The 24,560-nt window shown below is 44.0% G+C and overlaps 1 protein-coding gene across 4 annotated transcripts in view; it reads left to right on the top strand.

Annotated features, from left to right (window-relative positions):
- LOC147033640 (uncharacterized) overlaps positions 1–24,560 on the top strand; it is a 53,762-nt gene that overhangs the window by 7,380 nt on the left and 21,822 nt on the right. For 2 of the 4 annotated variants that reach the window (XR_015055572.1, XM_085871708.1), the window contains exons 3-6: positions 3,181–3,288; positions 14,170–14,300; positions 14,400–14,493; positions 23,670–23,801. Coding sequence is in view for 3 of the 4 variants with exons in the window: in XM_085871708.1 (XP_085727834.1) it covers positions 3,181–3,288; positions 14,170–14,300; positions 14,400–14,493; positions 23,670–23,801 (465 nt within the window). In the remaining variant the exon portion in view is untranslated. Of the gene's footprint in view, positions 1–3,180; positions 3,289–5,280; positions 5,481–14,169; positions 14,301–14,399; positions 14,494–23,669; positions 23,802–24,560 lie in introns of those variants that run through there. The other 2 variants (XM_085871710.1, XM_085871709.1) reach the window with 2 other exon arrangements.

Here is a 24,560-nt window from a genome sequence, read left to right as displayed (position 1 = left end):
ATTGTCGGGAGAAGTCCGGCAATCAAATAAACTTACAAATATTGTCCGGAGAAGTCCGGCTATGAAATAACTTACAAACATTGCCCAGAAAAGTCCGGCAATCAAATAATCTTACAAATATTGTCGGGAGAAGTCCGGCAATCAAATAAACTTACAAATATTGTCCGGAGAAGTCCGGCAATGAAATAACTTACAAACATTGCCCAGAAAAGTCCGGCAATCAAATAAACTTACAAATATTGTCCGGAGAAGTCCGGCAATCAAATAAACTTACAAATATTGTCCAGAGAAGTCCGGCAATCAAATAAACTTACAAATATTGTCCGAAGAAGTCTGGCAATTAAATTTTTTTACAAATATTGTCCGGAGAAATCCGGCAATTAAATAACTTACAAACATTGCCCAGAAAAGTCCGGCAATCAAATAAACTTACAAATATTGTCCGGAGAAGTCTGGCAATGAAATAACTTACAAACATTGCCCAGAAAAGTCCGGCAATCAAATAAACTTACAAATATTGTCCGGAGAAGTCCGGCAATTAAAATTTTTACAAATATTGTCCGGAGAAGTCCGGCAATAAAATAAACATACAAACATTGCCCAGAAAAGTCCGGCAATCAAATAAACTTACAAATATTGCCCGGAGAATTCTGGCAATTAAATTTTTTACAAATATTGTCCAGAGAAATCCGGCAATTAACTTACAAACATTGCCCAGAAAAGTCCGGCAATCAAATAAACTTGCAAGTATTGTCCAGAGAAGTACAGCAATTAAATAAACTTACAAATATTGCCCAGAAAAGTCCGGCAATCAAATAAACTTACAAATATTGCCCGGAGAAGTCCGGCAATTAAAATTTTTACAAATATTGTCCAGAGAAGTACGGCAATTAAATAAACATCCAAACATTGCCCAGAAAAGTCCGGCAATCAAATAAACTTACAAATATTGTCCGGAGAAGTACGGCAATTAAATAAACTTACAAATATTGCCCAGAAAAGTCCGGCAATCAAATAATCTTACAAATATTGTCGGGAGAAGTCCGGCAATCAAATAAACTTACAAATATTGTCCGGAGAAGTCCGGCTATGAAATAACTTACAAACATTGCCCAGAAAAGTCCGGCAATCAAATAATCTTACAAATATTGTCGGGAGAAGTCCGGCAATCAAATAAACTTACAAATATTGTCCGGAGAAGTCCGGCAATGAAATAACTTACAAACATTGCCCAGAAAAGTCCGGCAATCAAATAAACTTACAAATATTGTCCGGAGAAGTCCGGCAATCAAATAAACTTACAAATATTGTCCAGAGAAGTCCGGCAATCAAATAAACTTACAAATATTGTCCGAAGAAGTCTGGCAATTAAATTTTTTTACAAATATTGTCCGGAGAAATCCGGCAATTAAATAACTTACAAACATTGCCCAGAAAAGTCCGGCAATCAAATAAACTTACAAATATTGTCCGGAGAAGTCTGGCAATGAAATAACTTACAAACATTGCCCAGAAAAGTCCGGCAATCAAATAAACTTACAAATATTGTCCGGAGAAGTCCGGCAATTAAAATTTTTACAAATATTGTCCGGAGAAGTCCGGCAATAAAATAAACATACAAACATTGCCCAGAAAAGTCCGGCAATCAAATAAACTTACAAATATTGCCCGGAGAATTCTGGCAATTAAATTTTTTACAAATATTGTCCAGAGAAATCCGGCAATTAACTTACAAACATTGCCCAGAAAAGTCCGGCAATCAAATAAACTTGCAAGTATTGTCCAGAGAAGTACAGCAATTAAATAAACTTACAAATATTGCCCAGAAAAGTCCGGCAATCAAATAAACTTACAAATATTGCCCGGAGAAGTCCGGCAATTAAAATTTTTACAAATATTGTCCAGAGAAGTACGGCAATTAAATAAACATACAAACATTGCCCAGAAAAGTCCGGCAATCAAATAAACTTACAAATATTGCCCGGAGAAGTCCGGCAATTAAAGTTTTTACAAACATTGTCCGGAGAAGTACGGCAATTAAATAAACATACAAACATTGCCCAGAAAAGTCCGGCAATCAAATAAACTTACAAATATTGTCCGAAGAAGTACGGCAATTAAATAAACATACAAACATTGCCCAGAAAAGTCCGGCAATCAAATAAACTTACAAATATTGCCCGGAGAAGTCCAGCAATTAAAATTTTTTACAAATATTGTCCGGAGAAATCCGCCAATTAAATAAACTTACAAACATTGCCCAGAAAAGTCCGGCAATTAAATAACTTGATCTGGACAGCTGATCTGGCTGGACAGCTCATCTGACTCCACCCACAATTGTAACCCAACTAAAAAAGGATGTGGAAGTTGATTCCACAAGTGGGGTATAAAGAGGAACAAATGAGTGGAGGTGAGCAGTGATCCTGGATTTATCGGTAGTTTCACCAGGAGGGGGTTGATGGTGGACTGCGTGTTCGCTGCACAAACCTGGGGTTAGGAAGGAGAAGCAAAGTCCGGAAAGAGTAGAGAGTGCAAGACCAGAAAGGAGGTGGTCGAAGACAGAGAGACCACCGATCTGTCTGCGACGGTGAAGTGATCGGTTCACAGACTCATCTTGAGCGCGGGAGATTCAAATAATCTTGTAAGACTTGGTTTCCACGCCGTCAAGGTGAGCAAGATGTGAGGCAGGTGAGCCAACCCAGAGGGGAGAACGGTACTCCATCAAGCTGTGGGTGAAGGCTTTGTTGGGGGATAGGAGTTCAGAAGTGCCAAGGAAGGACCTTGTAGAAGGGAGGATGCCCAATCGGCGGCTGTCTTTGGAGGCAAACTTAGAAATGTGGTTTGGCCAAGAACGATCATGGCTGAGAGTGAGACCCAGGAGTTTGATGGACAAATTGGGTGTATCATGTCTATCCGCATCAGCGAGCAACGTTCCATCTCGGTGGTGTCACGTTTTTTATCACATGCTTTCCTCACTTTGTGACTCATTGTATTCTCCTCCATTCTTCCATCATTGATGGTGGTGATGACTCTATTGATCGTGGTGCTGTCCTTGACTATCTCATATTTCTTTGACTCTCCCGACACGAAGCGGCCATCCGTGTCACCAAGAAAAAAAATTATTTAAGTCTTTGTCAGTACAAAATCTTTTCTTTTCTGTTTTTTTTTTTTTTCTTCCAGAAAATGGGAAGAAGCTTCAAATACGCGAATAAAGCTGAAAGACTGGCTTCAAATTCTGAGCAGAAGCGACAAACGAGAGCAAGGTTGAGTGCACAGCAGAGGGAAAAGGTACTCCAACAAATGTCCCAATATTTTCATGCAAGAAGATATATTATATATATACATATACACAGAGATCTTGAATTATTTTTGTTGTCGTCCACATTCAAATTAAATTTGTCATCAATCTTCAAATTCCATGTGTTGTGCAAATAATCATGTTTATCAATCCCCTAACTCTGCGTTCTTCAGGCGGGTAATCCTAATTATTCATTAGAGAGGTTTCAAATATGTGCCACAGGTAACTTGCCCACTGAAGGTGGACCAAAGTGGGCTCTCTGGCTCGGAGAACGCGAGTGCCACCCCCCGCCCCCCGCCGGCTCTTGCAAGGGGTGGGGGAAGACTATTTAGGATTTTCGCCTGTACACATACTACAGTGCATGTGGTTTACTGACCCCTGCTGTCAACAGGGGGGGGGGGGATTATTAGCCAGGGCACAAAATATATTTGCCCCACCTCCTCCCACTTTCACCTCCCCCCCCCCCAGGTATCCATGCTGCTCCTGAAGCAAGCGGGTGTTTCTCGTTGTTTAACATATAACGACAAAGCATGGGCAAAGAATCATAAGTTTGCAACATTAGCATCCCCACAGGCTTTGATGGGCCTAGTTCCCAGAGTGTACTGCCTTTTTGGCTGCTGGTTGCGCCATTGGTTCGGGGCGAAGCGATGCCGCTGATGCAGTGCCCCTATTACCAATATACTGGTGCTCATTTCGCCGTCCTCAGAAGGATGACTGGCTGAGTCAACCCCCTGGTGTTAATTAAATGGTGAAAAACGGGATCAAACTCAAAACCCTAGGATTCCAAGCCACCACCCCAACCACGAAGCCAACACCAGGCTTACGATGGGCCGAGTGACCTCCAGTGTTGAAGCTTCTTCAAGGGAGTTTGTATTATTACATTTTTTTTGGATCCTCATGGAGGATCTCTTGGTCTTACTCACGTTGTTGTTCTTCATCTACTTCTTGTGGACTTTTTAGTTTCACATCCTACAGTTTTCATCGAAACTTCTTGAAACTTGGCATATATATGTAAAAATACCCTGCGCAGACAGTAACCATCTCCGATTTTGAAAATTCCTCCAAGAAAAAAAAGTTATGACGTCAAAATATCTCCGCTAATGGAAATCGCCTAAAAAATTATCTCCGAAACTAGGCAAGCTTTTTGAATTCTGTTTGCGGGAATCGAACGGGGCATTAGCAGAGATGAATTACCGCACATATGATGCATCACTATGACGTCATATCATTTTTTATGACGTCATTCCTATTTTTTGACTTTTTGTTTCACAACCCAGAGTTTTCATCGAATCTTCGTGAAACTTGCCATGTATATGCAGAAAGCCCACGCGCAGGCAGTGACCATCTCCGATTTTGGAAATTCTTCCTAGAAAAAAAAAAGTTGACGACATAATATCGCCGCTAATGGAAATCGCCTGTACCGTTATCTCTGAAACTAAGTAAGCCGTTTGAATTTTTGTTTGCGGGAATCAAGCCAGGCATGAGCACAGATAATAATTTATCGCAAACCTGATACATCACAATGACGTCATATTCGTTTTTATGACGTCATCACTAAGAGGACGACGATCTTAGCTCATTTGAGCTTGTTTTTTTAATCCAAATTTTCCACATTCAACGGTTTGTTGAAATTATCTGAACCTTAATGCGGATTTCAGTTTTCTTCGAAGAAACGTTAATCTGGGGTTTAGTTTTCATGAAGATTCAAGAACACCGATTAATAATTAAATAACATTAAACCCGTGCCCTCATGATGACGACTCGGACTCGAGACCTCATGATGACTCGAGCTCATTGAACTCGTCAGTTGTCGGATTGCAGTTCAAACAATTCTCTGCGTTGAGATTGCACGCGGTATGTCGGCCGAAGCGGTATAATTGGCGTTAGTGTTTTTCAATTTAATTAAAAAAAAAATTTTTTTTTTAATTATTATTAAATAAACAATCGCTTTGTCACGGTTTCCTAACAATCCTGGCGCCGAATTCCCTTTTCGATGTCGAATTTTCAGAATATTATCGTCAAACGAATCCTTTGCTGTTCAGGTTTCAGCAAGGTCGGTGCTCATTGGCGGGTTTCACCTGAAGCGGTTCTCTTTGAACGAGCACATCCTCATGGTTCCTTATTTCCCCGTTCGGTGAATTGTGAAGGACGGAGAGAAGGCGTCCAAGGAGGTAAAAAATCCGTACGTTATGATGATTTTTACCACAAAATGTTCGTACGTTTGTAACAGCAGCCCGTGAAATGCGCTTTAATCATCGGAGAGAAGGTTGTTTGTTTAAGTTCGGTTCGGGGAAACTCGGACGTGACGTCTCCGGACGGGGATCGATCCTTGCTGCCTTGTGGAGCCTGAGGTACTGCCGATGAGAGTCGTGGGAGAAGTGGGGAACATTGGGCAATCGCGGAGTGCGGCAGAGACTGCTTTGTTTGTTTTCTTCGTTTTTAGTCGTTTCGTGGTCCGTCCAACTGCGCATGCGCGATCGGAACTCGTATCACGTGACGAGTGAGAACGTCCATGTTTAAAACCGAGGGCCTCTCGTCGTCGACGTGCTCGAAACGTGACGATGAGCCGTGGGATTACGCACGTGCTCGGCGGAGGAAATTGAAACTTTACCACATGGTTCATGAACACGTGATACAGCGGGCACTCTTTTGAGGTCAACGTTGACTGCCACAGGAGAGGAAGTCCCCGAGCTATGAGTGGCCTGTGGGATGGCATATGGCATGCCGGGTTAGGGTGAGTTTCCTCCAGCAGCTGGAAGCTGCAAAGAAAAGAAAAAAAAAAAAGAGAAGGTTCAGTGACAAACAAAGGGCCTTTTGAAGGGCCTCCAGCTGCTGGAGGCAACTCCCCCTAACCCACCATGCCATATACCATCCCACAGGCCATAAATTATTAATGTGGAATAGGCAAAGCCTCGAAGCGAATGGAGAATTCTTCTTACATTCGCTTCTTAAATATATCAAATTAAACCGTCTTTGTGCTATGAAAAAATAAATATTACCTCAACATTACCTTCACAACGACAACTACACCGCCGAGAACAGGATCTCATCTGCAAAAATAAATATTACCTCAACATTACCTTCACAACAACAACTTCACCGCCGAGAACAGGATCTCATCTGCAAAAATAAATATTACCTCAACATTACCTTCACAACAACAACTACATCGCCTAGAACAGGATCTCATCTGCAAAAATAAATGTTACCTCAACATTACCTTCACAACAACAACTACACCGCCTAAAACAGGATCTCATCTGCAAAAATAAATATTACCTCAACATTACCTTCACAACAACAACTACACCGCCTAAAACAAGCTCTCATCTGCAAAAATAAATATTACCTCAACATTACCTTCACAACAACAACTACATCGCCTAGAACAGGATCTCATCTGCAAAAATAAATGTTACCTCAACATTACCTTCACCACAACAACTACACCGCCTAAAACAGGATCTCATCTGCAAAAATAAATGTTACCTCAACATTACCTTCACAACAACAACTACACCGCCTAAAACAGGATCTCATCTGCAAAAATAAATATTACCTCAACATTACCTTCACAACAACAACTACACCGCCTAAAACAAGATTTCATCTGAAAAAATAAATATTACCTCAACATTACCTTCACAACAACAACTACACCGCCTAAAACAGGATCTCATCTGCAAAAATAAATATTACCTCAACATTACCTTCACAACAACTACACCGCCGAGAACAGGATCTCATCTGCAAAAATAAATATTACCTCAACATTACTTTCACAACAACAACGACACTGCCTAGAACAGGATCTCATCTGAAAAAAAAATAAAATCTTCAACATTACCTTCACAACAACAACTACACCGCCAAGAACAGGATCTCATCTAAAAAAATTAATATTACCTCAACATTAGACCTCGACATTACCTTCACAACAACAACTACACCGCCTAAAACAGGATCTCATCTGCAAAAATAAATATTACCTCAACATTACCTTCACAACAACAACTACACCGCCTAAAACAAGATTTCATCTGAAAAAATAAATATTACCTCAACATTACCTTCACAACAACAACTACACCGCCTAAAACAGGATCTCATCTGCAAAAATAAATATTACCTCAACATTACCTTCACAACAACTACACCGCCGAGAACAGGATCTCATCTGCAAAAATAAATATTACCTCAACATTACTTTCACAACAACAACGACACTGCCTAGAACAGGATCTCATCTGAAAAAAAAATAAAATCTTCAACATTACCTTCACAACAACAACTACACCGCCAAGAACAGGATCTCATCTAAAAAAATTAATATTACCTCAACATTAGACCTCGACATTACCTTCACAACAACTACACCGCCTAGAACAGGATCTCATCTAAAAAAAAATATTATCTCAACATTAGACCTCGACATTACCTTCACAACAACAACTACACCGCTGAGAACAGGATCTCGTCTGAAAAACAAAAAATTTCCCCAACATTACCTTCACAACGACAACTATACCGCCTAGAACAGGATCTCATCTGGAAAAATAAATATTACCTTCACAACAACGACACCGCCGAGAACAGGATCTCATCTGCAAAAATAAATATTACCTTAACATTACCTTCACAATAACAACTACACCGCCTAGAACAGGATCTCATCTGAAAAAAAAAATCCTCAACATTACCTTCACAACAACAACTACACCGCCTAGAACAGGATCTCATCTAAAAAAATAAATATTACCTCAACATTAGACCTCGACATTACCTTCACAACGACAACTACACTGCCTAGAACAGGATCTCATCAAAAAAAATACTAGAAGTGAACGTAGTATTCTTCTTACATTCGCTTCTGACTTTACCTACAACTTGTTCACAACTGTATACGCAATTTTCGGTTACTTCGGAATCGGCGATCAAATAACATAAATCACGATTAAAAATTATTTTTTGATGATGCGGGAGATATCTTTATTAAAATCAGTGGAGGAAATATACACCATGTCTGATATTATTTGGGTCTTTCATGTCTCCGACGATGCCTTTATCTCCCGGCATGCATCATTCCCCATGACAAAAACCGGAAACAAAAAATAACCAGAAGCAAAAAAAAAAAAACGGAAGCAAAATGGTGATAGCCAACGACACGGATTCACAATTGCCAGGGTATTGTGTTGTTTTTGTTGTTTCCTATTCTCTCATGTGCACGCGTTAAGTAATATTCACAAGATAGAAATAAAACCCAATCGTGTTTATACACCGCACAGCGTTTTATAACAACCGGAAACAAAAGGTCATAGCTCACGACACGGATTCCAAATAGCCAGGGGTATTGTGTTGTTGTTGTTGTTGTTGTTGTTTTTGTTGTTTCCTATTCTCTCATGTGCACGCGTTAAGTATGAAGCTCACTGTGTTCGCTATTATTATTATTATTATTTTTCTTCTAAAATCTTCAATTTTTAGAGGATTGACGAAGTTGAAGAGGATTTTCGAATCTGCTCACCAAATTCAACCAACAATTATTTTTGAGGTCAACGTATGCCAAAAGGTCAACTCGCTGCTCATTTCCGGCTCACCTGTTAATGTTCACTTCCGGTTCCGGTTTTTGAGCGACGGTTGATTCTTTCATGGGGTCTTTGCCAACTTTCTCAATCATAAGGGTCTCCAAGCAGCCATCAAACTTCTAGACTGGTCTCCCAGATCGCTACTTTCTCCAATATCTACTCATCCTGGGAATTCTTTCAAAGAAACTTGCTCTCCCTCATGCACAGATTTATCCCCTCTCGTCTTCGGTTGTCCTTCCCTTCCTCCTGCCCTTGGTTCACTGAAGCTTGTGGTGAGGCTGTTGTCCTGAAACGACTTGCTTTTTCCTCTCTGAAAGAAAATCCTACTGAGCGCAATCTCATTTACTTCCAAAAAGTTCGTATCAAGTGTGTGTCTACCCTCAGGAGAACCAGAAAAAAAAAATCTTTCTGAACTCTCAAAAACCTGTCTCCCTCCTCCAAATCCTGGTGGCATCTACTTAAGTCTGCTTCTGGTGTATGTTCCCCCTCTGGTCGTAGTTCATGAACTGGTCACTCTAAAAAGGCGGAGTTGTTACATGTTTTTCAAAACATCCACTTTCCACTTTGACTACAGACCAGAAAAACCACAGATATCTAGATATCTTAGTGTGAGAAGAAAGGTAATTTTGTCTCATTTAATGTGGAAAAACAGAAATAAAAAATATGCAATAGTTTTTGTGTAACAGGCAAACAAGTGATACAAGTCAGGGTTGGAGTAAACAGGTGGAGGCGGCGGATGTGGTGAGTCAAATTTGGAATAAACTGAATTTATTTCAATCAATAAGCTTTAATCTAATCTATTTTATTATTTTTTTGGCGAGTCACACTTGGGACTTGCTGTTGCATGATGCAAAATTGATTATTCAACTCGTTATTCAGCAAACCCTGACCAATATGTACAAACTCCTAAAAGAGATCTAGTAAATATCTTTACATAGTTATGTATCTAGCAGATTCTCAGGATTAATTTGGCACTCGAATTGTCCAAAACGGCCAAAGGTTAACTGATCCACATCCAATTTACTCAGGGTGAATTTGAGATAAACGCAAAAATGTGTTTTCCTTGTAATGCATTATCCATTAAAGTTCATAATTTAAAATACCATATTCGCCGTTAATTAGTGGTTTTTGATAATTCTTTTCACACAAGTGCATGTAGCTTGGTGATGTCTATCAACACAGAGAAAACTGAAAAATTGAATATTTTGACCCTGTAACGCAAATGATGAGCAGTTCATGAACTACGACCCTCTATCCCTCCCTTACCTCAAATGGCCGCACTGCTGATACCACGCGTGAAAAGCCTGAATGCCTAAATTCGGTGTTTGCATCGAACTCTTGTGTCAAAAACACATTGCTTTCTGTACCCACCTTATGCAGTCACACCCAACTGTTCCTGGACTCTGTGTCCTTTTCTTCTGACAAGGTGGAGAGCTTGCTGTCAAACCTTGACTCAGAACACAAGGACTGATGCCATTCCAAATGGCATCAGCCCACATGTTCTAAAAACCTGCTCTGCTGCTCTTGCTCACCCTCTCTCTGTTCTATTCACCGTCTCATTTGCTCAAGGTCATCTGCCATCTGCTTGGAAATCAGCAAACATTACCACCCTGCAAAAAAGGTGCAAAAACAGATTCCTGCAACTACAGACCAATCAGCCTTTTCCCAATCATCAACAACATTATGGAATCCATCATTGCTTCAGACATTAAATCCTTCCTCTTCTCCAATGGCTTTGTTTCCGATCATCAATTTGGATTCAAACCATGTCACTCAACCCTGGACATGCTGCTGCTTTCCAAACAATGGATGGAGGTTGTAAATGCCAAATATGAGATCAGAGCCATAACCCTCGACACATTGTGGGGTCATTCCGTGCCAACTCACCAAAATTTCAAAACCTCCCCAGGTCACCTCCTCAGATTTTGCTGGAAAAATTCTTAAATGTAGATCTTTATGGCCCTACCCACCATGCAAAAGATTAGCTTTCAATTCCTCAGAGTATAAAAAAATATCTATCTCGAGAGACCTTTGAAATTTGGTCCTAAAAATGCCAAATGTGAAAAACGCATTTTTTTTTTTCAACTTCAGGGGCTTATAATTTTATAATGAACTCCTCTAGAAAGTTAATATTGCAAATGTTTACTAATTGGCATCCAAAACTTTTCAATTATGGCATCAGATAGCCTCTGGGATGATATTTCTCACTCTATAGGAAGCTAAAAATGGCTTTTGGGCCAAAACGAGCTAAAATAAGGTGAAACTATATATAGGAGCCCTCCTGAAAATATGGAACAACTTAGAATTTTTTCCTCATAAAATAGTGATTATAGGGTCATTAGCGATCCATAGATACATTTTTGTTGGATAATGCAGTTAGGTGATGAATTATAGAAGTTTTACCATAAGCCCTTGCCTCCGAGGGCTCTAAAATGGACCAATTTTGTCCCCTGGTTAGACCATGTTGCTAGGCGTTTAGGACCTTAATTTTTTTTTCTAAAGATTGCCTCACATAAGATGTGTCTACTGACCGAATAATTTTATCGAACGCCCATGGCTTCATATTAAAATAAAAAAATTTTACTTGCACGTTTTTTTTATAATTATTCACTTTTTTCATATTCATGAGCTTATAAATCTGAAACTGAACACTCGAGCAAAGTGATTCTGCAGATTTTTATAAACTGGCATATGAAATTGAAGGATCTGTTATCAGAATGCCTGATAAATGCATATGTTTCTATCTGTAGGAAGTTGAAAATGCCACTTTGACCAAAAATGGTGAATATGCAGGGGGCATTAACTGAGGTTGTGTAGCAACTTAGATTATTGTTCTCATAAATTAATAATTATAAGTACATTTTTTTTTTTTATTCAACAATAAATTATTGTAATGATAATCCAAACATATGCTTGGGTTTTAATTTAAAAAAAAAGATGTCCTACAGTTCTCTATTTGAAGTCATTAGTTATGACATACACCACGAGATGGAGTAATGGTCTGTCGCAACACTTGGAGCAGCACAGTCAACCTGTCTGTCTGTTTGTCTGTTTGGCGAACAAAGGAGATGAGGAAACAAAGGAAATGGATGCAGAAAAACCTGGGCCCAGTGGCACAAGTTTGACAAGTAGATGCACTGTTGGAACCAAATTTAGACCAGGAGTGTCACTAGACCTATTATACAAGTTGGGCTAAAACAAGTTACTGCTTTGGAGAAGAAGTCACAAGAATTGATTTCATGGAGATCAGGAATTGCTTTCAGTTCAAAAGACAGTATTTGCCTAGATCATGATCAAATTCTTCTTTGTGACATCACAAGAAATCCAACAAAATGCAATGGAGTATGACCTTGAGAAGCGCTTCAGAGCAGCAACAACCATTGCTGGTACACGGTCACACCATGGTTTCCTGCCAATCTCCTCAACACGTCTGGAGATGAGAAGGGTTTCTTCTGATGCTGTATCATCAACAGTATGCACAGGACCGGAAACCACACAAGCTCATCTGTCCCAGTTATTAGTCCCAACCCTTACTGAACTGGATGTATACCATGCTGGGAAATATATTGCTTGTGTTTATGACAGAAAATGGTTCATTGGGAACATTGTAACAAGAAATAATGATGAAAATGATGTGTTTGTGAACTTCATGAAGCAAGGAAGGGCTAACACATTCTCATGGCCTCCACAAAAAAAGAAAGATCAATGCTGGGTGCTTTGCTCGACATTCTTTGTGTGGTTGAGGCCCCTGACATTAAATCTGGTGGACATCAGTACCAACACTGTCACAGCATGACTTGAAGCATGTTCAAGACCTGTTTTCTAAGATGTAAAATTCTGTGCCTCTGAGTGCTAGATAATCATGATAATGAATGTCATAAAAGATGAAAGGTCATTAAAGAGTTTTCTAAGGTATAAAAATTACTAATATTCATTGTCTCTGTATATCTATCAATAAAAAAGCTGCTACTCAACTGATCAAATTTGTTCTAATTAACCTCCGCCATCGAAGATGGATGGAGGTTACTGTTTTCACCCCTTTCTATTTGTTTGTTTGTTTGTTTGTGAACAGTATTACGGAAAAACTGCTCGACGGATTTCGACGAAACTTGGTGGGGGGGGGGGGTAGATCTGGTTCAAGGATCATGCCATTAGATTTTGGACTTGGTCCAAAATCCAATATGGCCGCGATGGCGGCCAATTTGAAAAAATATTTGAATTTTTTTTTTTGGCATTTCTACATGTTTTAAGTGATATCCAACCCCCCCCCCCAAAAAAAAAAAATTTGCAACATTTTTTTTTCAACAAAATTTCGATTTCTTTTTTTTGCATTTCTACATGTTTTAAGTGATTTCCAACCCCCCCCCGTCCAAAAAAATTGTTAGAGAAAAGAAATGTGCAAATTTTTTTCAACAAAATTTGGATTTTTTTTTTTTTTTTTTTTTGCATTTCTTCATGTTATAAGTGATTTCCAACAAAAAAACATGCCAAAATTATAATTGCGGCTGATTTTGGAACTTCAGGTGGATGTACCCACGTAAAATCAATTTGTCTCAAGGAATCCAGTTATGACGAATAAATTGAGTATGTAAAAGTTAAAAGTAAAAGGGAAAGTTGCAAACTATAACTCTGTGAGCACTGTTGACGTCAAATTGAATGAATAGGATATCAGGTTCACTTGAGTGAACCTGATATTGGCGGCGGAGGTTTTGCACTCTACCGAGTGCTCCCCCTCTAGTTTATAATTTGCAATCAATTACGAAAGTAATCATTTGCATGTATTTATGAATAAATAACATCCTTATCACTAATCTACTACATAAATGGCAGTCCTTCTGTCTGTTTGTCTGTCTGTCTGTTTGTTTGTTTGTAACCAATAAGCTCCTAGACCAGTGAACCGATCTTGATGAAACTTTACACACATATAGACCGAACATTCAGCTAGAGGATGCGCTCAGTGGCTTTCCATAAAAATTCCTGGAGGGTGGTTGAACGTGATGTTATTTTCGAATAGTGCGCCGGTGTATTAATCGTAACAAAAGGCTTCATGATTAAAAACGCTAGTGTTTTTTGAAATACAAAATGTTTGTATTCGTTGACTTTTTAAACATACACATTCTCCCCCTGTTATTTGAATTCTCGAACTGCACAAGCACGGCAACAGCGACAGAGGCATTCACCGGTATGCCATTTCATAATACACGTCTCCCAATTCTTACTTCAAGAACGGTTATAATTTTGACGTCGTTGGAGCTCACAAGTAAAATTGAAAATCTTTTTGTTTTTCAGGAGACGTCAGCAGAGAGGGATGTTCCCCTTGCTGCCGAGAGATCTGCCCGCGACCGAGTCAGGCAAGCAGAATCAGCTGCAGAGATAGAGACTCGCCGAGCTGCCGAGAGATCTGCCCATAAACGAGCCAGGCAAGCAGACTCAGCTGAAAAACGCTAGGGTTTTTGAAATGCAAAATGTGAGTATTTGTTGACTTTTTAAACATGCACATTCTCCTCCTGTTATAACAGCTTTGAAACCCGAAACATTATGCCACTGCGAAAGCGAACAAATTTGAATTCTCGAACTGCACGCGCACGGCAACAGCGACAGAGGCGTTCACAGGTATGCCGTTTCATAATACATGTCTCCCAATTGTTACTTCATGAACGGTTATAATTTTGACGTAGTTGGAGCTCACAAGTAAAATCGCAAATCGTTTTGTTCTTCAGGAGTCGTCAGCAGAGAGGGATGTTCACCTTGCTGCCGAGAGATCTGCCGCAGCTGACTCTGCTTGCCTGGCTCGGTTACGGGCAGATGTATGGGCAGTTAGGCGAGTCTCTATCTCTGCAGCTGATTCTGCTTGCCTGACTCTGTCGCGGGCAGATCCTTCTCTGAACATCCCTCTCTGCTGACGTCTCCTGAAGAACTGAAGAAGAATAGGCACTTAGTCTTACCAGCAAATTTCCCGGGTATTACCGGGTACTTCAGCTAGTGTCTAATAAGAAGCATAATTTAGCCTCTTGCACCCCTGCAAGTTCACCTTGTTTTGTACCAAGTGGGCCAAATTGCCATATTTGGCTTCCTAAAACTAGGAGTATGTGCTTTCTAGAGACATTCTGATCCCACAATCTGAAATTTTGTATACCAGTTTATAAAATTCTGCAGTAAGTCTTTCCTGGATAGTTCCATTTAAGATTTATAAACTTCTGAATATGAAAAAAGTGAATAATTATAAAGAAAACGTGCATGTAAATAAAAATTAATTTTACTATGAAGCCATGGGCGTTAGATAAAATTATTTGGTCAGTAGACGCATCTTATATGAGGCAATCTTTAGAAAAAAAAATGAAGATCCTAAACACCGAGCCACATGGTCAAACCAGGGGACAAAATTGGTCCATTTTAGAGCCCTCGGAGGCAAAGGCTTACGTTAAAACTTTTATAATTCATCACCTAACTGTATTATCCCAGCAAAAATGTATCTATGGATAGATAATGACCCTATAATCACTGTGTTATGAGGAAAAAATTCTAAGTTCCATATTTTCAGGAGGGCTCCGATAGTTTCACCTTATTTTTTGATCGTTTTGGCCAAAAAGCCATTTTTAGCTTCCTATCGAGTGAGAAATATGCATCCCAGAAGCTATCTGATGCCATAATTGAAAAATTTCGATGCCAATTCATAAATATTTGCAATATTAGCTTTCTCGAGGCATCCATTATAAAATTATAAGCCACTGAAGTTGGAAAACAATGCGTTTTTCACATGTGGCATTTTTAGGGCCAAATTTCAAAGGTCTCTCGAGAGAGACATTTTTTTAAACTATGAGGAATTGAAAGCTAATCTTTTGCATGGTGGGTAGAGCCATATAGATCTACATTTAACAATTTTTCCACCAAAATCTGAGGAGGTGAACTGGGGAGGTTTTTGAAATTTAGGTGAGTTGGCACGGAATGACCCTGCAGTGATCTACAATCCACATTGGCTGAAATCTGCTGCCGTGATCTACCCCAATCGACAAGCAACACCTGCTCCTTAACGCTAGTCCTATCAACATGGGTCTTTTTTGGACCCCAGGCATACATTTTTATGCATTACTTCTACATTTGTTTTACAACGTATTTAATATTTTATTAGTTTGTTTACCTGTATGTGCCGGTAATAAATATATATGATGTTTTAAGATCCCACCTTGCTGCACAGAGCTACAAGCAAATCCTTTCTGCGGTCGAAAAAGACCCCAGTTGTTTTTGTTCAATTTTTTGATGCACATGATTTCCTAAAATGATATTTGCATCGATCAAGGCCTCCAATGTTTTTTTTTTTTAATGCTGATGTTTGCTTCCTTTATCACTGAAACATCATCCAATCAAAATAATTGTTTCCTCATTCATGTGAAACGTAAGATTTAATGAAATTTCATGTTTCTGAGTTGGGGTCTAAAAAGACCCCAGTTGGTAAGATAACGTAGTAAAATATGTTGGTGGGACAAAGATGAAGGGAGCGGTAAGGGAGTGTCCCCTCACTCCACCCCCCCTCCACCCCCCTCCACCCCCCCTCCACCCCCACCCCTTCCCCCTCCGGACAAGTTGTACAACTTCTGGGGATTTGATTTAATATTTCGTGATAACATCCAGTGTTCAAGTTATTCTTTCCAGCTGTTTATTCTGTGAAGGTGTTCATACAGAGTTGTGTTTGCCGGCCGGTCGGTAACAGTCTCCTCCATAACTCCAAAACCATGAAACCTCGAGCCCTGAAACTTTGCATGCATACTTGGGGAACTCAAAGGGAGTGTATGAATGAAAATTAGGTGTTTGGCTTAATTTAAACACCCCTTTTGTAGATAATTAATGGGCTTTTTAAATTATGCTTTTGCAAGGCATCATCCTTAGTCAGCCCTCTCTCAACTTTCTGGGGTCTTAATTCACCATATTGTTTGGTCGACTCAATAATGCTTTGAGTTGGAACAGGCCACAATGTTTTATTAACGATAAAGCGCTAAAAATTTTGTTTCAACATTCAAACATGCCCTGATTTGGAAACATTATCTCCTCTCACAGACTAATTAAAATATAGAATCAAAATATTATAGCTGATTTGAGAATCGAATCTTGTGAACAAAATAAGTGTCGAAATCTGAATTATTGGGTTTTTTTTTGCCAGAAAACTGATTTTTGGCTCACCTGAACTTCAGTCGGGTGAGCTTTTGCGATCAAGCAGTGTCTGCAGGTGAGTGATCAAGTCAGCCAGTCATGAGTTAGTTAGTTAGATAGTTTGTCCATCAGTAAGTCCATAAACACTTCAGTCATTATCGCTAAAACCAAGCACATGATTTTGTTGAAGCTTGGCCACAAGCTTCACATCTTGTGCCTAACGAAGGCTTATTGACCCCATCAAAATCTGCGGCTGTGCTCATTAAGGGAGTCTACGGTGAGGGGGTTATCCCCCCCCCCCAACAAAAATAAATAAATGGGTATTTGTTCTCTTCTTCAAAAATACACGCACAATTTTGATGAAACTTGATCACAACCTTCATTGCCAGTGATGGACCAAAATGTATCAACTACATCATAATCTGTGATCATTAAAGGGGTCTGGGTGGGGGTGTTGACCCCCCCCCTCCAAAGAGGTATTTGCTTTCTTCTCCAAAACCACACGCACAATTTTGATGAAGCTTGATGGCAACCTTCATCATCACCCATGATGTACCAAAGTTTATTGACTGCAACAAAATCTGCACTCGTTAAGGTAGTCTGTGCCGGGGGTGGGGGGGGTGTTTGACCCCCCCCCCCAAAAAAGGTATTAACTCTCTTATCCGAACTACAGGCACAATTTGAATGAAACGAGACCACAACCATCACCCATGATGTACCAACGCTTGTTCATGGCATTAAAAAACAAGGACAAATGTGTCCATGAGCAGTGTCCTCAAGGTTTTGTCGGCGAAAAGAAAAATAATTTTTTTTAATTAAAAAAAAAAAAACAACTTCCGAGATTTCGTCACGTGCCTTGATTAAGCCAATAGCGAAATGCGTCATAATGTAGTTACGTATTTACGATATATCGTGTATTTACGAAATAAATGTATTTACGAAATTACAATACGATAAATGGAATAATCTTTAATTAGCAACGTGAACTTTTCGAAACTTTAAAGCAAATGTCCGAATATATTTAAAAGTTCATGATAGACGCTCTCAAAAGGCACCGTCTATGTGAGGATGTGTACATGTGCTCAGTATTTAAGGAGATCCGGATCTTGTATATATATGTATATGTATATGTATATGTATATGTATATGTATATGTATACACATGTATATATATATATATATATATATATATATATATATATATATATATATATATATATATATATATATATATATATATATATATATATATATATATATATATATATATATATATATATATATATACACACACAAGAGCCGAGTCCGAGAGATTAAGGTTTTGTCTTCACAAGAAGAAGAAGAAGAACAACAACAACAACAACGCCGAGCTCTCTATGAGCAGCGTTCGCTACGCGAGACGCTGCTAAAAATTCATGGTCCAAGGGGGTATGCGGGGGGGGGGGGGGGTTGATTGTCTTGCACTTCATTCATGTAAGCTTCAGGACAGGTGGTCCAATTTTTATAACCAAGCGTATTTATTTATTCAAGCAAAAGCATGAAAGTTAAATTTTTCAACTTTTCGGACAAATATATTGGGTGAAGAAAAGATCAAGGAATGTACAGAAAGTGGAACTTCATTGAGCGCAACGCCGTGCTCTCGAACCTGCTTTTGCAGTACACGGGGATACAGTCCACAAGGGTCTTTTGTTTTCAGCAATTGAGTACGTAATTAGCTTTTTCACCGTTTTGTGTTGTCTGCTTTCATTACAACATATTAATATAAATATACTCACAGTTGCTGCAATGTATTAATAGCCAGCAGTTTCTGCAAGGGAAGGTTTTTTTTGTTTGTTTTTTTGTTTGCCTTGCACCATTATGTGGGATCTGTTTTCATGACAAAATATTAATATAAATCTATACTAATAAATGCCTGTGTGTGTCCATCTGTCCGTCTCCTCCATAACTCCAAAACCGTGAAACCTCACGGCCCCAATCTCTGCACATACACCAAGGGAATTCCAAGGTAGTGCATGAGTGAAGACTGGGTGTTTGGGTTAACTCAAACAATCCTTTTGAAGATAATTAACGACCTTATTTAATTGTCCTTTGTCAAGGCAGTGTAATCCTTGGTCAGCTCGCTCCCTTGCTGTGGTCTTTTCCCTTTTCCCTTTTCCCTCTCCCCTCTCGCTCTTTTCCCTCTCCCCTCTCGCCCTTTTCCCTCTCCCCTCTCGCCCTTTTCCCTCTCCCCTCTCACCCTTTTCCCTCTCCCCTCTCGCCCTTTTCCCTCTCCCCTCTCGCCCTTTTCCCTCTCCCCTCTCGCCCTTTTCCCTCTCCCCGCTCGCCCTTTTCCCTCTCCCCGCTCGCCCTTTTCCCTCTCCCCGCTCGCCCTTTTCCCTCTCCCCGCTCGCCCTTTTCCCTCTCCCCGCTCGCCCTTTTCCCTCTTCCCTCTCCCCTCTCGCCCTTTTCCCTCTTCCCTCTCCCCTCTCGCCCTTTTCCATCTTCCCTCTCCCCTCTCGCCCTTTTCCCTCTTCCCTCTCGCCCTTTTCCCTCTTCCCTCTCGCCCTTTTCCCTCTTCCCTCTCGCCCTTTTCCCTCTTCCCTCTCCCCTCTCGCCCTTTTCCCTCTTCCCTCTCCCCTCTCGCCCTTTTCCCTCTTCCCTCTCCCCTCTCGCCCTTTTCCCTCTTCCCTCTCCCCTCTCGCCCTTTTCCCTCTTCCCTCTCCCCTCTCGCCCTTTTCCCTCTTCCCTCTCGCCCTTTTCCCTCTTCCCTCTCCCCTCTCGCCCTTTTCCCTCTCCCCTCTCGCCCTTTTCCCTCTCCCCTCTCGCCCTTTTCCCTCTCCCCTCTCGCCCTTTTCCCTCTCCCCTCTCGCCCTTTTCCCTCTCCCCTCTCGCCCTTTTCCCTCTCCCCTCTCGCCCTTTTCCCTCTCCCCTCTCGCCCTTTTCCCTCTCCCCTCTCGCCCTTTTCCCTCTCCCCTCTCGCCCTTTTCCCTCTCCCCTCTCGCCCTTTTCCCTCTCCCCTCTCGCCCTTTTCCCTCTCCCCTCTCGCCCTTTTCCCTCTCCCCTCTCGCCCTTTTCCCTCTCCCCTCTCGCCCTTTTCCCTCTCCCCTCTCGCCCTTTTCCCTCTCCCCTCTCGCCCTTTTCCCTCTCCCCTCTCGCCCTTTTCCCTCTCCCCTCTCGCCCTTTTCCCTCTCCCTCTCGCCCTTTTCCCTCTCCCCTCTCGCCCTTTTCCCTCTCCCCTCTCGCCCTTTTCCCTCTCACCTCTCGCCCTTTTCCCTCTCCCCTCTCCCCTCTCCCTCTCGCCCTTTTCCCTCTCCCCTCTCCCCTCTCGCCCTTTTCCCTCTCCCCTCTCCCCTCTCGCCCTTTTCCCTCTCCCCTCTCCCCTCTCGCCCTTTTCCCTCTCCCTCCCTCCTCTCGCCCTCCCTCCTCTCGCTCTCGCCCTCGCTCCTCTCGCCCTCGCCCCTCTCGCCCTCGCCCCCTCTCGCCCTCGCCCTCCCGCCCTGGCCTCTCTCTCTCTCGCCCTCGCCTCTCTCTCTCTCGCCCTCTCTCTCTCTCTCTCTCTCTCTCTCGCCCTCGCCCTCGCCTCCCTCTCTCTCGTCCTCGCCTGTCTCTCTCTCTCGCCCTCACCTCTCTCTCGCCCTCGTCCTCGCCCTCGCTCCTCTCTCTCACCCTCGCCCTCGCTCCTCTCTCTTGTCCTCTCCTCCTCTCTCTCTTGCCCTCGCCTCCTCTCTCTCTTGCCCTCACCTCCTGTCTCTCTCACCCTCACCTCCTCTCTCTCTCTTGCCCTCGCCCCTCTCGCCCTTTTCCCTTTTCCCTCTTCCCTCTCTCCTCTCGCCCTTTTCCCTTTTCCCTCTTCCCTCTCCCCTCTCGCCCTTTTCCTTTTTCCCTCTTCCCTCTCCCCTCTCGCCCTTTTCCCTTTCCCCTCTCCCCTCTCGCCCTTTTCCCCTCTCCCCTCTCGCCCTTTTCCCTTTCCCCTCTCCCTCGCCCTTTTCCCTTCCCCCTCTCCCCTCTCCCCTCTCGCCCTTTTCCCTCTCCCATATCCCCTTTTCCCTTTCCCCTCTCCCCTCTCGCCCTTTTCCCTCTCCCCTCTCGCCCTTTTTCCTTTTCCCTCTCACCTCTCGCCCTTTTCCCTTTTTCCCTCTCACCTCTCGCCCTTTTCCTTTTTCCCTCTCACCTCTCGCCCTTTTCCCTTTCCCTCTCACCTCTCGCCCTTTTCCCTTTTCCCTCTCCCCTCTCGCCCTTTTCCCTTTCCCCTCTCGCCCTTTTCCCTTTCCCCTCTCGCCCTTTTCCCTCTCCCCTCTCGCCCTTTTCCCTCTCCCCTCTCGCCCTTTTCCCTCTCCCCTCTCGCCCTTTTCCCTCTCCCCTCTCGCCCTTTTCCCTCTCCCCTCTCGCCCTTTTCCCTCTCCCCTCTCGCCCTTTTCCCTCTCCCCTCTCGCCCTTTTCCCTCTCCCCTCTCGCCCTTTTCCCTCTCCCCTCTCGCCCTTTTCCCTCTCCCCTCTCGCCCTTTTCCCTCTCCCCTCTCACCCTTTTCCCTCTCCCCTCTCGCCCTTTTCCTCTCCTCTCGCCCTTTTCCCTCTCCCCTCTCGCCCTTTTCCCTTTCCCCTCTCGCCCTTTTCCCTCTCCCCTCTCGCCCTTTTCCCTTTTCCCTTTTCCCTCTCACCACTCGCCCTTTTCCCTCTTTCCTCTCGCCCTTTTCCCTCTCTCCTCTCGCCCTTTTCCCTCTCTCCTCTCGCCCTTTTCCCTCTCTCCTCTCGCCCTTTTTCCCTCTCTCCTCTCGCCCTTTTCCCTCTCTCCTCTCGCCCTTTTCCCTCTCTCCTCTCGCCCTTTTCCCTCTCTCCTCTCGCCCTTTTCCCTCTCTCCTCTCGCCCTTTTCCCTCTCTCCTCTCGCCCTTTTCCCTCTCTCCCTCTCCCTCGCCCTCGCCCCCTCTCCCTCGCCCTCGCCCCTCTCTCGCTCTCGCCCCTCTCTCGCTCTCGCCCCTCTCTCTCGCTCTCGCCCCTCTCTCTCGCCGTTGCCCCCCTCTCTCTAGTCCTCGCCCCCACTCTCTTGTCCTGGCCCCTCTCTCTCTCGTCCTCGCCCCTCTCTCTCTCCCGCCCTTGCCTCCTCTCTCTCGCCCTAGCCCTCTCGCCCCTCTCTCCCTTGCCCCTCTCGCCCCTCTCTCCCTTGCCCCTCTCGCCCCTCTCTCCCATGCCCTCGCCCCTCTCTCTCTCGCCCTCCCCCCTCTCTCTCTCTCGCCCTCGCCCCTCTCTCTCTCTCTCGCCCTCGCCTCCTCTCTCTCTCGCCCTCGCCCTCGCGCCCTCTCTCTCTCTCTCTCGCCCTAGCGCCCTCTCTCTCTCGCCCTCGCGCCCTCTCTCTCTCTCGCCCTCTCTCTCTCGCCCTCGCGCCCTCTCTCTCTCGCCCTCTCGCCCTCGCGCCCTCTCTCTCTCGCCCTCGCGCCCTCTCTCTCTCTCGCGCCCTCTCTCTCTCGCCCTCGCGCCCTCTCTCTCTCGCCCTCGCGCCCTCTCTCTCTCGCCCTCGCGCTCTCTCTCTCTCGCCCTCGCGCTCTCTCTCTCTCGCCCTCGCGCTCTCTCTCTCTCGCCCTCGCGCCCTCTCTCTCTCGCCCTCGCGCCCTCTCTCTCTCGCCCTCGCGCCCTCTCTCTCTCGCCCTCGCGCCCTCTCTCTCTCGCCCTCGCGCCCTCTCTCTCGCCCTCGCGCCCTCTCTCTCGCCCTCGCGCCCTCTCTCTCGCCCTCGCGCCCTCTCTCTCGCCCTCGCGCCCTCTCTCTCGCCCTCGCGCCCTCTCTCTCGCCCTCGCGCCCTCTCTCGCCCTCGCGCCCTCTCTCTCGCCCTCGCGCCCTCTCTCTCGCCCTCGCGCCCTCTCTCTCGCCCTCGCGCCCTCTCTCGCCCTCGCGCCCTCTCTCTCGCCCTCGCGCCCTCTCTCTCGCCCTCGCGCCCTCTCTCTCCCCTCGCGCCCTCTCTCTCCCCTCGCCCCTCTTTCTCTCGCCCCTCTTTCTCTCGCCCTCGCCTCCTCTTTCTCTCGCCCTCGCCCCTCTTTCTCTCGCCCTCGCCCCTCTTTCTCTCGCCCTCCCCTCTCTTTCTCGCGCCCCCGCCCCTCTTTCTCTCGCCCTCGCCTCTCTTTCTCTCGCCCTCGCCGCTCTTTCTCTCGCCCCCGCCCCCTCTTTCTCTCGCCCTCGCTTCTCTTTCTCTCGCCCTCGCCCCCTCTTTCTCTCACCCTCTCCCCCTCTTTCTCTCGCCCTCTCCCCCTCTTTCTCTCGCCCTCGCCTACTCTTTCTCTTGCCCTCGCCTCCTCTTTCTCTCGCCCTCGCCCCTCTTTCTCTCGCCCTCGCCTCCTCTCTCTCGTCCTCGCCTCCTCTCTCTTGTCCTCGCCTCCTCTCTCTCGCCCTCGCCTCCTCTCTCTCGCCCTCGCTCCTTCTCTCTCTCTCGCCCTCGCACCCCTCTCTCTCTCTTTCCACTCTCGCCCTCGCCGCCTCTCTCTCTCGCCCTCCCACAGTGCTCTCCCCCACCCAGAGAGCCCACAGCGCTCTCCATGCACGGAAGATAAGTTTATCTCGACTCGCTGACTGCACCACGGCACACACGCTCCTCCCCATGTGCTTCCACAGCACATGCAAAATATGCTGTGGTACCCTCAGCAGTACCCTAGATATTGTTAATTTCTATTTTTATTTTCAGATGCTGAAAAAGAAACACAAATCTGTTGATGGCAATTCAGCCCATCAAGAGCAACAGAGGAAATATCTGGAAGGAAAGGTCACAGCTTCAACATCAGCATCTCAACCAAGCACTCCGTTGATTTTTCAACGGGTAACTGTGTACTGTATTTCACGGTCTATTAACCACATCCCTGTTTGAATCAATATATTGATTATTTTATTTTCTAATCGAGATCTAAATGCCTTTGTACGGAACAAAGTGACGGTGGTATCAACATGCTCCCATGTCCGCTTCGTTTCGTCTAAGTCTTATTCTCATTTTCAAGAAGTTGAAGAGAGAGGAGAGGATACCAAGAAGTTTTTATTTTTTCTTCTTGTCTTTTTAATATTAGAAAGAAGATGTTTTTGAAAAAATTGTTTGTTTATTTATTTATTTATTTTTGTTATACAAAAAGGAAGAAAGGGGATTCATACCGGCATTATACATATTTGTTGTGGATTTGTGGTCCTAAAAAGGGCTGTTTAGGCTTGACCTAAGCCTTTCAGCTAAACCCGAGGAAATTCCTCATCGATGCTTTCTTCGTCGAAGACGGCATGTAACGCCTTGCCCGAATCAGGATAGAGCAATTCCCCGTCGCTGTCCATGTCACTGTTACCGTCATTTGCAGCCTCTTCCTCCCAAATGATGTCGTCCTCTGTGCCGTCCACGTTGGAGATGCAGCATTTCAGGAAAGCTCGCTTGATAATGTCTGACGGTATCTCCTCCCACACCATGACGATCCAAAAGGTTGACCGAGAGGCTGCAGGAGCGATGTCATCCCACCTGGGATGACGACGAGATTGGTGTTGGTCCGACGGAGCAGCGCTTTGGTGTCGTCGGTCTTGTGACAAATGAACGCATCCAGGCCTA

This window comes from Eptatretus burgeri, chromosome 2, assembly GCF_056783735.1.
Source record: "Eptatretus burgeri isolate ZD-2024b chromosome 2, Ebu_testis_v1, whole genome shotgun sequence".
NCBI lineage: Eukaryota > Metazoa > Chordata > Myxini > Myxiniformes > Myxinidae > Eptatretus > Eptatretus burgeri.
Note: the sequence above shows the minus strand (reverse complement) of the source record. Positions and strands in the feature narration are given on the sequence as shown.